Source organism: Loxodonta africana, chromosome 1 (assembly GCF_030014295.1).
Source record: "Loxodonta africana isolate mLoxAfr1 chromosome 1, mLoxAfr1.hap2, whole genome shotgun sequence".
Lineage (NCBI taxonomy): Eukaryota > Metazoa > Chordata > Mammalia > Proboscidea > Elephantidae > Loxodonta > Loxodonta africana.
The window spans coordinates 218,913,345-218,924,548 of record NC_087342.1 but is presented as its reverse complement, the minus strand read 5'-3'; the positions used below and the strand labels follow the sequence as shown (position 1 = coordinate 218,924,548).

General features: G+C 38.4%; 1 protein-coding gene across 2 annotated transcripts in view; it reads left to right on the top strand.

The window, feature by feature from the left end:
• The first annotated feature begins 1,130 nt into the window (after positions 1–1,130).
• PPIL4 (peptidylprolyl isomerase like 4) overlaps positions 1,131–11,204 on the top strand; it is a 51,906-nt gene continuing 41,832 nt past the window's right edge. For both annotated transcript variants that reach the window (XM_064291990.1, XM_064291991.1), the window contains exons 1-7: positions 1,131–1,262; positions 4,842–4,909; positions 4,997–5,061; positions 5,324–5,441; positions 6,455–6,597; positions 7,132–7,228; positions 7,969–8,085. In XM_064291990.1, coding sequence (XP_064148060.1) covers positions 1,193–1,262; positions 4,842–4,909; positions 4,997–5,061; positions 5,324–5,441; positions 6,455–6,597; positions 7,132–7,228; positions 7,969–8,085 — 678 coding nt within the window. In that variant the 5' untranslated portion in view covers positions 1,131–1,192. The remainder of the gene's footprint in view (positions 1,263–4,841; positions 4,910–4,996; positions 5,062–5,323; positions 5,442–6,454; positions 6,598–7,131; positions 7,229–7,968; positions 8,086–11,204) is intronic.

Genomic DNA, 11,204 nt, shown 5'->3' with positions numbered 1-11,204 from the left:
GTTAGCAGTGGGACACTTGACCACTGCACCAGCAGGGCTCCAAGTGTGTACATGTGGGGTTAATTTTAATTATGGTGGTCAGGGAAGGCCTTATTGAGGGGTTGACATAGAACAAAGATCTGAAGGTGAAAGAAAGCTATGCAAATAACTGGGGGGAAGACCAAAAGGGACAGCAAGTGCAAAAGCCCTGAGGCTGTAGGATAGTAAAAGAAGACAAGATGTGGTGGGAAAGGATCATGCAGGGCCACGTAGCCCATTATAAAGACTTTGACTTTTGGTCAGATATGAAAAGTCATTGGAGGTTCTATGCATTTTATGTACAAAAAGGCACAAGACAATGATCAGCTTGTCCAGGAGAGTAATCCTTGCTTAGGAAATAATCTTTGCATGGAAAAATGTTAGCTCTTAGTGTCTGAAGCCACAAGGGGAGACCAAATGCAGTTTTGCAGGTGGTGGCATAGTGGTTAAGAGTTCCGGCTGCTAACCAAAAGGTTGGCAGTTCGAATCCACCAGGCACTCCTTGGAAGCTCTATGGGACAGTTCTACCCTGTCCTGTCCTATAGGGTCGCTATATGTCGGAATCAACTCGAAGGCAACACGTTTTACGTTAAAGAGAACTGATAAAACCAGTAGAAATTTTGGGATTGAAGCCTATTGTTTCTAAGCTTGTTGGGCTATGGACCCGCCATCTGCTGCTGTCATTGGTACAGTCCCTAGCCTAGGCACAATTAGCTAGGTAAGTGCACCTTGTTAACCATCTTTTTGGGTAGCATGTGCGCTTAGGGCCTGAAGTTGTTGACTCAGGGCAACCACAAACAACTGATGAGGAAACTCAAAGGGGGGTTCCAATAAGAAGGCCACGGAAAGGTCGCCCTCTGGCTACTAGAATGTCCGCCTGTTTTTGAGATGGTCGGGGGCACAAAACCCTTTGCAGAGGCCCTTTTGAGCAACAGGTTACAGCACAAGCTGCAAAGGGTCCGAGCATTTTCAAAAGGGCCGCGCCGGGTGCAGCCTCACATCAGCGGCGGGGCGGGAAACAGCTGCGACCCTGCCGGCCTGAAGTAGCAGCCGGAAGGGGCGGTGTCGCTGGAGGGATGACGCAAAAAGGCGTCGCGCCGAGAGTGACGCGTGGCGTAGACGTCGACAGGCTGCGGCTGTCACCCCCGGGGCTGGTTGCAGAGGAGCAGGCGCCATGGCGGTACTCTTGGAGACCACTTTGGGCGACGTCGTCATCGACCTGTACACCGAGGAGCGGCCGCGCGGTGAGCCCCGAGCCCTGCTCTCCTCTCACCGGCTTCCCCGTCTTGTCTTCTCGCTTTCCCTTGTCTTCCCAGGCGCCAGCATCAACTGGTTCGAGCTTCTAGTCTTGGTGCCCGCCACGGGGCTGAGGTTATAAGCGGGCCTTGCTTAGAAAAGTTTTTGTGAGGAGAATGCGTTTGGGCTTTAGCAGCTCTTCTCCTGTTTTTGTGTTGGCCAGTATGGTGGCGGAAACTTGGGGTCCTTCAATGCCTTTGGGGACGCGCGCGTGAGTGTTCGTGTGCGTGAGACAGAGAATGCACACCAAATAAAGGCTGTATACAACAACAACAACAACATAGCTTGTGTGGTGTTACAGATATTACCTGGTGTGTAATCAGTAGTCAGGTGAAAAGCAGTAGGCTGTGGCTGGAGCAGTGAGCGTGGGCAGACCGCCTGGGTGAGAGGAACAGGTTGTACTGAGTGTGTACGGAGGCGGAGCCAACGCTCATTGACCGCCTGCTCTGCAATCGCTGCTCCAGGCTTTGGGATGAGCGTCTCATGCTCCAGGGTTTAATTTTCCCTTGAGGATACAGGCGCGAGAACTCTTAATGTTGTAGTAAAAGGATGTGTGAGTTGCTATAAAATAGGAGGGAGTAATTCCTGGTTGGGGTGGGGAGAAGTGCCTGCAAGTTATGCAGAGCACTTGAACTAACTCCTTCAAAGATGAGTGAGAACGAGGTTTTTCTAAGCCATTTGCTTGGCATTTCCTGGAAACAGCAAGTAGTTATGCAGGGCTAGAGGGAATGGTAAGTGAAATGGAATAGCTGACTGTGAGTCTGGTCATATAGGTCAGGCCAGATCATGAAAAGTCTCTAGTGCCATACTGATGACCAGAGCCTTTGAAGGTTTTTTGTTTTGTTTTTTAAATTGTGGTTTTCTATGTGTATCTCTCAAAACGCTTGTCATTTCAGCATTTTTTACATGTACATTTCAGTGACGTTAATTATGATCACCACTATCCGTTTCTAAGTCTTACCAACACCCTTAACAGAAGCTCAGTGAAGCTTTTAAAAGCAGGATTGAGGCAGGGAAAACTTGCTTTAGGATGATAACAGGCAGCTGTTTGGAGAATGTATCAGATTTGGGAGAAACTGGAGACTGGAGAGATTAGTTACAATCAGGGTCCTGCCCTCATGGGAGGCAGAGTCTATCGAAGAGGATAAAACAAGCTACAAAGTGAGTGCCTCCGGCCATACTGTTCTGTTTTCCACGCTTGGCTCTCCCTCCTAAACAGTATATATTCTCCCACACATCTATGCCTTTCTCACACCATTGCCTCTAGCCCACATTTCTCTCTACTTGTGTCCTTCTGGTGAACTCCTGCTTGATCAGACTTCAGATCAAGCATGGTGTCTTTTGTGAAGCTCCCCCTGGTCTTAAGCAGAGTTAGATCCAGTTTCCTTTGTTCTGCCTCAGGCCTTTTTGTATTACGTGCTGCATGTTTTCTAATAACATTACCTGTTATCCTGGAATTGTTTGCAAGTCTTGTCTCCTATCAAGAGTGCAACTCCAAGAGTGCAGGGACTATGCCTTAATCATCTCTGTATCCTGAGCACCTAGTACAATGCCTGCTGCTTTGAGAGCACACACTAAAGGGTCACTATATTGACTAATGCAAATACATGTGTTGTATTAGTTAGGACTCTCTGCAAATGATAGAAACCCAGCTCAAATGGGGCTTACGCAAAGAAAATGATTGATTGCCTCATGTTACTGGGAAGGTCTGGGGTACGACTGAGTATAAGGATGGGCTGGATCTGGGGGTTCAAAGATGTTATAGGGAATTTTATCTTTCTTCTCTTGCCTTTGCTTTCCCATGAGTTTGTTTGACCCTCTCTCCATGTGGAACAGCACCTGGTGAAATGAGTGGGCCTTTTTCCCCAGAGTTAAAAGGAACTAAAGTGTTCGTGGAGTTATCCCACCTAATTGACATACAATAAGAATGGACAGGGTGCCCTGGATGGTGCAAATGGTTAACATACTAGGCTGCCAACCAAAAGGCTGGAGGTTCGAGTTCACCCAGAGGGACCTTGAGAGAAAGGTCTGATGATCTACTTCTAAAAAAATCAGTTATTGAAAACCCTATGGAGCACAGTTCTGCTCTGGCACACATGGGGTCACCATGAGTTGGAATCAACTAGACAGCACCTGGTTTTTAAAAATGGGTAAGCAGTGGTTCTGCAAAGAGAGCCTGGAACACCAAAAACATGTCTATCCCATGTTTGTATATCTATAAGCATTGGATTATCTACTTATATGCCTACCTACTTAGCAATGTATAATAAGCATATCCAGACTGATTAGCTTTCTTTCTTGCTTGCTCTCCCTTTTTTTTTCTTTCTTGTTTTCTCCTTTTTCCTTATGGAAAACTTCAAACATATACGAAAGTAGAGAGAATCATCTAAATGAGCTGTTGTGTACCCACAACCAACTTCATTTAACAGTTGTCAACACATAACCAGTGTTGTTTAATTTATTCCTCTACCTCCACTGGATATTTTTGTAAAAAATTCAACGTGTTGCAGTTTAATATGTAATTGTTTCAGTGTATATCTTTTCACCCTCTTTTTAATGCCACAGTATTACAGAACTTTGACTATCATTTGAACTCCCACAAAAACATTTAAATTCCCACCTCCAGGCTTTTTCATGTCTTCCCAGCTTGAAATGCTGACTTGAACTCTCTGCCAATTCACTTCTTTTAGTATCCGCCTTAAGCCTCCATAAGGGCTTCTAATTTTTCTGACCAGAAACAATCCCTGTTTTGAACTCTTGTGGCATTTTTTAACCACTTTTTACAGTTTTACTATTTAAATGGCACAAATGGTATTGTCAAATATTACCTAGTATTGTAACTATTTTTGTTCAGGTGTAAATACCCAGGTTTAGTGTAAGCTCCTAAGGACAGGGACTGCCTGATATATCTTACTGTCTAGTGTCTAGTTTAGTGCCTTGAGTCACAACTAGACTATGAATTTGTTGAGAGCAGGGACTATGGTTTAACAACATTTGTGACAGCAGTGCCAAGCACCTAGAAGGTACTCAGAAAATGTGTATTGGGTAAGCAGTTGAATTTGTATGAGAAAGCTAGTACATGATAAAAATATAGATTTTTGTGAAGAGCTCTTTAATCATTGTTTAAAAAAATTGATCCCCGGAATGTTTCATTTTCTCCAATTTGTATAATCTGCACTCATTTTAATATACTCTGATAGCTCTTTTCCCATCATAGAATTCTCTTTGTTCTTTCTCTTACAAAACCAATCTGTCAACAAATGATTGCTTATAATGTTGGTTTCCTGCATTAGCTCAATGTCCAAGAAATCCTAAGAAAGAGATAATAAGAGATAATTTAAAATATGGTACGTCTCTCTAGGCTATCTTTTTTTTTTTTTTTTTTTTGATGGCTTTGGGCATTTAATCTTTTTTGCTTCTTTTTTTTTATGGTACTTTAGAAATTAAATTATGCTAACTGGGATTTTACATGCTTAAAAATGTATATGTGGACTCCTGTGGTAAATTTAATATTTTGTTTTTTTCAGCTTGCTTGAATTTCCTGAAGTTGTGCAAAATAAAATATTACAATTATTGCCTTATTCACAATGTACAGGTGAGTTGGTAGACATTAATTTTGTCCTTTATTATTGGGTCCATCTAACATACTTTGTGCATTAACAGAGTATCCTGTGTATTATAGAGGGATTTTATTATACAAACTGGTGACCCTACGGGGACTGGCCGTGGAGGAGAGTCTGTTTTTGGGTGAGTTCTTTTATTTTTGAATGAGTAAAAATAGAATTGTCTCTTACAGTGTTAACTAGCATGCTTCAATCTGCATTTTTAAATATGGTTCAGATATAGGTTCTTTTTCCAAGTTTCCTAAATGTCTATAGTAAAAAAGAGGAATATTTTGAATTATAGTGGCATTTCTATAAAGAGCTGTTTGGTAACCTTATATGTACCTCTATATATCATTCATTATGAGAGTACTTATATTTTATAATCTTATTATATGTATTTTCAGTCAACTGTATGGTGATCAAGCAAGCTTTTTTGAGGCAGAAAAGGTGCCAAGAATTAAACACAAGAAGAAAGGCACTGTGTCCATGGTGAACAATGGCAGTGATCAGCACGGATCTCAGGTTAGGAAATGGTTGAGAAGATGAGTTTTACTTTAAAATGAAGGACTGGAAGGACTCCACAAAATTATGTTTTTAAACTATCCAGTAAAGAGAGAATTCTAAACAAAGGTATTTGTTAGAAGAAAGAATTGCACTTTTTTCTATATTTAAAAAAAAAAAACCTTTTTTTACATTTATATTTTCCTATATAAAAAAATAAACCTTTTTCTACATTTAAAAAAAAACTTTTTTTTTTAATTGTTCTTTCAAATGCAATTCATACCAATTGTGAGGAATTTAGAAAATACAGAAAAGTATAGAGAAGAAAATAACATTACTCACAACCCCACCACCCAGAAATCGTCACTGTTCACATTGTGGCCTGTTTCAGTATTTATTACAGATTTTATGATAGGTTGTGTTGGTCACCTTTTGTTAATTGTTTTATTTAATCCTCCCAACAACCCCATTAGAGTAGGTTCTTTTATTTCCCAGTTAAATGTGAAGAGACTGAGCCTTGGTTTGTCCAGGTATTTTGAGTAATCAGTGGAACATCCGTGTACATGCTGATACACCTACTCCTCACTCATTGACTGTCTTGTTATCCGACATTTCACATTTATGACAATAGTAAAAAATCCATCTGACCGTTTTGTGCATTAGTGATGTACATCTGGCAGTAACCCTTTCATGACCAGTGAGATATATAGTGCCCACCTAAATTTTCCACACCTGGAGTCCAGGGGAACATATGTGTCCCACATATTGTTTTGTGACCTGATGTGGTCATCATCCATTTTCGCATAACACCGATTTTCACATAACAACCTGGTCTTTGGAACCTAACCATGTTGATAAGCAAGGGGTGGATGTATTTTATACATAAGCTTTGTACTTTTAATTTAGTACTAGTAACAAGTGTATAAGAGTAGGTGCAGTTAATGTACAGTCTTTCGTGTGTTTTTTGTTAGTCTGTAACTGATTTCAGCTTGAATGATATGTATATGTATATTTTTACGTGTCTTTCTATATAGTTTCTTATTACTACAGGAGAAAATCTAGACTACCTTGATGGTGTTCATACAGTGTTTGGTGAGGTAACAGAAGGCATGGATATAATTAAGAAAATTAATGAGACCTTCGTTGACAAGGACTTTGTACCTTATCAAGATATCAGGTGTGGTTGCAATTGACTATCTGAATGTATTAGAATATCTTAACACTGTGATGTTTGACATGTAACAATGATGACATGCATGGGACTGATTTTTGAGTAGCTCTAAAATGTGAATTAATATAAAACTGTAGAATCCATTTAATAAAAAGGACCTTTTGTATTTTTATACTTGTTTATAATTACACTTGGTTTACATTTATTTTTAATTGCTTGTGTTGGGAGGAATTATTAATACTTTAATTTAGCTTTTAAAAATGCAGATTAGAAGTAAGGCAAAAGTACTAAGATTTAGATATTTACATTACTTTATATCTTAGAGTAATGCAGAGTGGTAAATATAATGTCAAGCAATGAAATGAAAAACAGTAATACTGTGAAAGTGTAGTCTAGTTTTATAATATCCTTATACAATAAAATTTAACAGCTTATGCGTTTTGGCATTAGAAGTACTTAAGATGCTTATTATAATCTTTATAAAAATAATATATAGATTCTGAAATAAATGTAACATTTGATTTGGATTCCTTTTGTAAGGATAAATCATACAGTGATTTTAGATGATCCATTTGATGACCCGCCTGATTTATTAATTCCTGATCGATCACCAGAACCCACAAGGGAACAACTAGATGTAAGTAGAACTCTCTTGTGATTGAATGTACGTGCATATTAATGCTTTGCATGGGTTTGGGTTTTTAATCTGTTAAAATGTATTAAAAATTATTATTTTACTTGATCAATTATACCGGAAAAAGTTTAGAGTTCTCTCATCCACAGAGATAATTCATTTTTCTAGCTGTCTTTTCACTTCCCTAATTTCCTTTCTTCAGTTTCCATGGAATAGCCTTAGCTCTGGAAGTTTATATGAACACTGGGAAGATGTTTTTCTTATCTCCTTACCCCAGTTAGGAGCGTAGCTTCAAGGTTAAATTAAACTATCCCCTTGTGAGGCAGCTTTTTCTTCACTGGGGATAATCTGGAGCTAGCCTAAAATCCAGAAATTTCTGTGGAACGAGGCAGATGTTCCCCCCAGGTATCTGAAGGTGTAAATTGTTGCTGTGAGGGTTTCTCAAAGCTGAATCAGCCTTTCTAAGTTAGGATTTGGTGCTTAATTTCTAAGATGGTTTATCTTCTGCATTCAGCACTTATACACCAAATAGTTTTTATATAAATGTTTATTTTGATTTTGCAGTAAATTAGAAGTTCTGTCTGGCCAATATTTTAGAATTAATCTAAATTTTCACAGATTTGTAAATTTGTTTCAGTTGCTGTTTTAACGCTTTTGATGGACCTAAGAATAAAGTGTAATGTCTTCCATGTTTCTCAAATTTTTCATTCCTTAAGTACATATGAGTGACTTCTGTCTTACAGAGTGGTCGAATAGGGGCAGATGAAGAAATCGATGATTTCAAAGGAAGGTCAGCTGAAGAAGTAGAAGAAATAAAAGCAGAAAAAGAAGCCAAAACTCAAGCTATTCTATTAGAAATGGTAAGATAATTATCTTTGGTTAAACAGGTGTTCTGCGATATATCTAATATATACTCATTGTGGGTTTATCAGTTTCTGGCCAAACTGTTTTTTGTGGTCTTAATACAGTAAAAACTTAACTGAGAATTTTTGTCTGGATTAAATGTTGTATGATGTATGTAATAACGTATATGAAAATAAGCAAATTTGGTTTCACTGTCAGTATTATGCCAAATGCCTTTTAAAAAAATGGGAAATGGGTGTTCAAGTTACAAATATTAATGGAATTTCAATTGTTTTTATCTCAGAGCCCTGGTGGTGTAGTGGTTTAAGCATTCAGCTGCTAACCAAAATGTTGGTAGTTCAAATCCACCAGGAGGTACTTGGAAACCCTATGGGGGCAGTTCTGCTCTGACCTATAGGGTTGCTCTGAGTTGGAATTGACTTGACGGCAATGGTTTTTGTTTTTGTTTTCATTTCACTTTTAAAGAGTGTTTATTGGACGAAACTTTTTGTGTATTAAGGGATTATTCTGTATTGTACCACTCAGGTGTTGAGATTAAATAGTAGAATAGTAGTCACAGGGTAAAATAAACGCGAGTGGAGATTGAGCAGTCTCAAAGTATACCCTTACTCTATATACTAACAGTATGAAGCCATTCGGGGATTTAGTAAATGATTCTATGCATTTTTTCCGTTCCTTATTTTTATGGAATAAGTAGACCTATCACATAGTAGTCTCTGGGTGGGAGAAATGGTTAAACGCTTGACTACTAGTTGAGAGATTGGCAGTTTGAACCCACCTAAAGGCACCTTGGAAGATAGGCCTGGCAGTCTGCTTCTGAAAGTCCACAGCTTTGGAAACTCTACTCTACACACATGGTTTGCCATGAGTTGGAATCTACTTGATAGCACCTAACAACAACAACAACGATCACATAAGTAGATATTCAGTGAATATTTGAATGAATGGATAATAATTAAGTTATTATTATTTTATATGTTAGAGCTTTCAGATCATATTAGTATCAGCAGCCTGAATGAACAAATACTAAAACCTATACCTAAAACCAAACCAAACCCGTTGCCATCGAGTCGATTTTGACTCATAGCAACCCTACAGGACAGAGTAGAACTGCAGCCCAGGGTTCCAAGGGGTGGCTGGTGGGTCCGAACTGCCAACCTTTTGGTTAGCAGCTGAACTTTCAACCACTGTGCCACCAGAAGTCTGGCACTAAAATTTATAACTCAAAAAAACTTTCCTGAAATAAAAAAAATATTTGAAGATACGCATTTTAATAACCACACTGTGTGTCTGAGATTATTGACCCAGAACAACCAACACTAAGACAAATTCTAATGAAATTACTGGATGTAAGAGAAAAATGCTTGGAGTAATTGGGTGAAAAGAATAAGTGACTTACAAGGAGAACATTAGGTTATCGTCATACTTTTCAATAGGAACACCTTATGCCAGAAGAAAATGCATTAACATATTTTCTAAACTTTTTTTTTTTTATCCATTCTGTCACTCTGTCTCTTAATGGGTGCTTTTAGGCCATTTACATCCAGTGTAATTACTGACTGGCGTGAGTTTATTGCTGTCATTTTGTAGTGCTTTTTTTTTGTGGTACTAACATTTTCTCTGTTCCTCTTACTCTCCTGTGCTGAGTTGCTTTTGTTTGTGGATTTCTTTTGTTTTTATAGATTTTGAGTAGATTTGTTAACTTTCTTTGTGGTTACCTTGAAATTTACCCTTATCTTTCTAGGTTTGAACCAGTCTATTATTACTTGGTATGGCCTTGCCTTCCTCTCTATTAGAAAGTTCTATATCTATACTGTTTATTCCCTCTTTTATTGTTCTGACGTTGTCATTTACAGATTAACCTCTCTGGTTCTCTGTTGCAATTCTTTGCTTTTGGATAGTCCTTGAGAATTCATTTCCTACGTTGGTATCTGGCTGCTGGTACAATGTCGCGTCCTAGATTCAGGCTGTTGTCTGATGTTGTTTGTTCTCAGACTGAAGGACTCCCTTTAGTAATAACTGTAAGTTTGGTTTGGTTTTTACATATTCCCTTAATTTCTGTTTATCTGGAAATGTCCTAATATCACCATCATATTTGAACAAAAGTTTTGCAGAATATATTTTTCTTGGTTGGCAGTTTTTTCTTTCAAGGTTTTATATATGTCATCCCATTGCCCTCTTGCCTGCATGGTTTCTGCCAAATAATCAGAGCTTAGCTTTATTGTCTCTCCTCTGTATGTGACTTTTTGTTTTTCTCGAGCTGCTCTCAGGATTTTTTCTTTGTCTTGGTTTTAGCTAGTGTGATTATGATATGCCTTGGTGTTTTTCTTTTGGGGTCTATCCTATATGGAGTTCGTTGAGCTTCTCGGATGGTCAGCTTTTCATCGTTCATGATATTAGGGAAGTTTTCTGTCAGCAATTCTTCAATGATTCTGTGTTTTTTGTTTTTTCTCCCTCTTCTGGAACTCTGATCACTTACAGATTTTTGCTTTTGATTGTATCACACATAATTCTCAGGGTTTCTTCACCTTTATTTGTTCTTTTTTCTGATTTTTCCTTAAACAGAGTTGTATCCAACTGTTTGTCTTCAATTTCACTGATCCTGTCTTCCATCATCTCAAACCTGCTCCTCAGCCCTTCTATGACACTGTCCATTTCTGAAATCTTGTTTATCTTTTGGATTTCTAATTGTTGTTTTTGTATGATTTCTGGTTGTGAATTTATTTTGGCATTTTGTTCTTGTGTTATTGTCCTAAATTCTTCCATTTTTTTGGTCTGTATTTTCCATGAGTTTGTCTGCCTTTTCCATAAACTTGACTATTTTTTCCACATTTCTGTCTGCTTTTTGCTTCAACTCTTGGATAGCTGTGAATATTAGAGATTTGAATTCCCTGTCTGGTAGTTCTAGTGCCTTTTCTTCTACAGGAAAGTCACCTGGTGTTTTATTTTGGATGCCTACTGGAACCATCCTATCCCTTTTTTTAATATGTTTTGATATTGTCTGCTGTCTTCGGGGCATTTAGTAGTTATTTTTTTTGTTTCTCGATTGTAGATTTGTTTGTTTCGTCCTGCTTTTTTTGTTTTATTTGGTTATGTCTGAGAAGGAAGGCTGTGC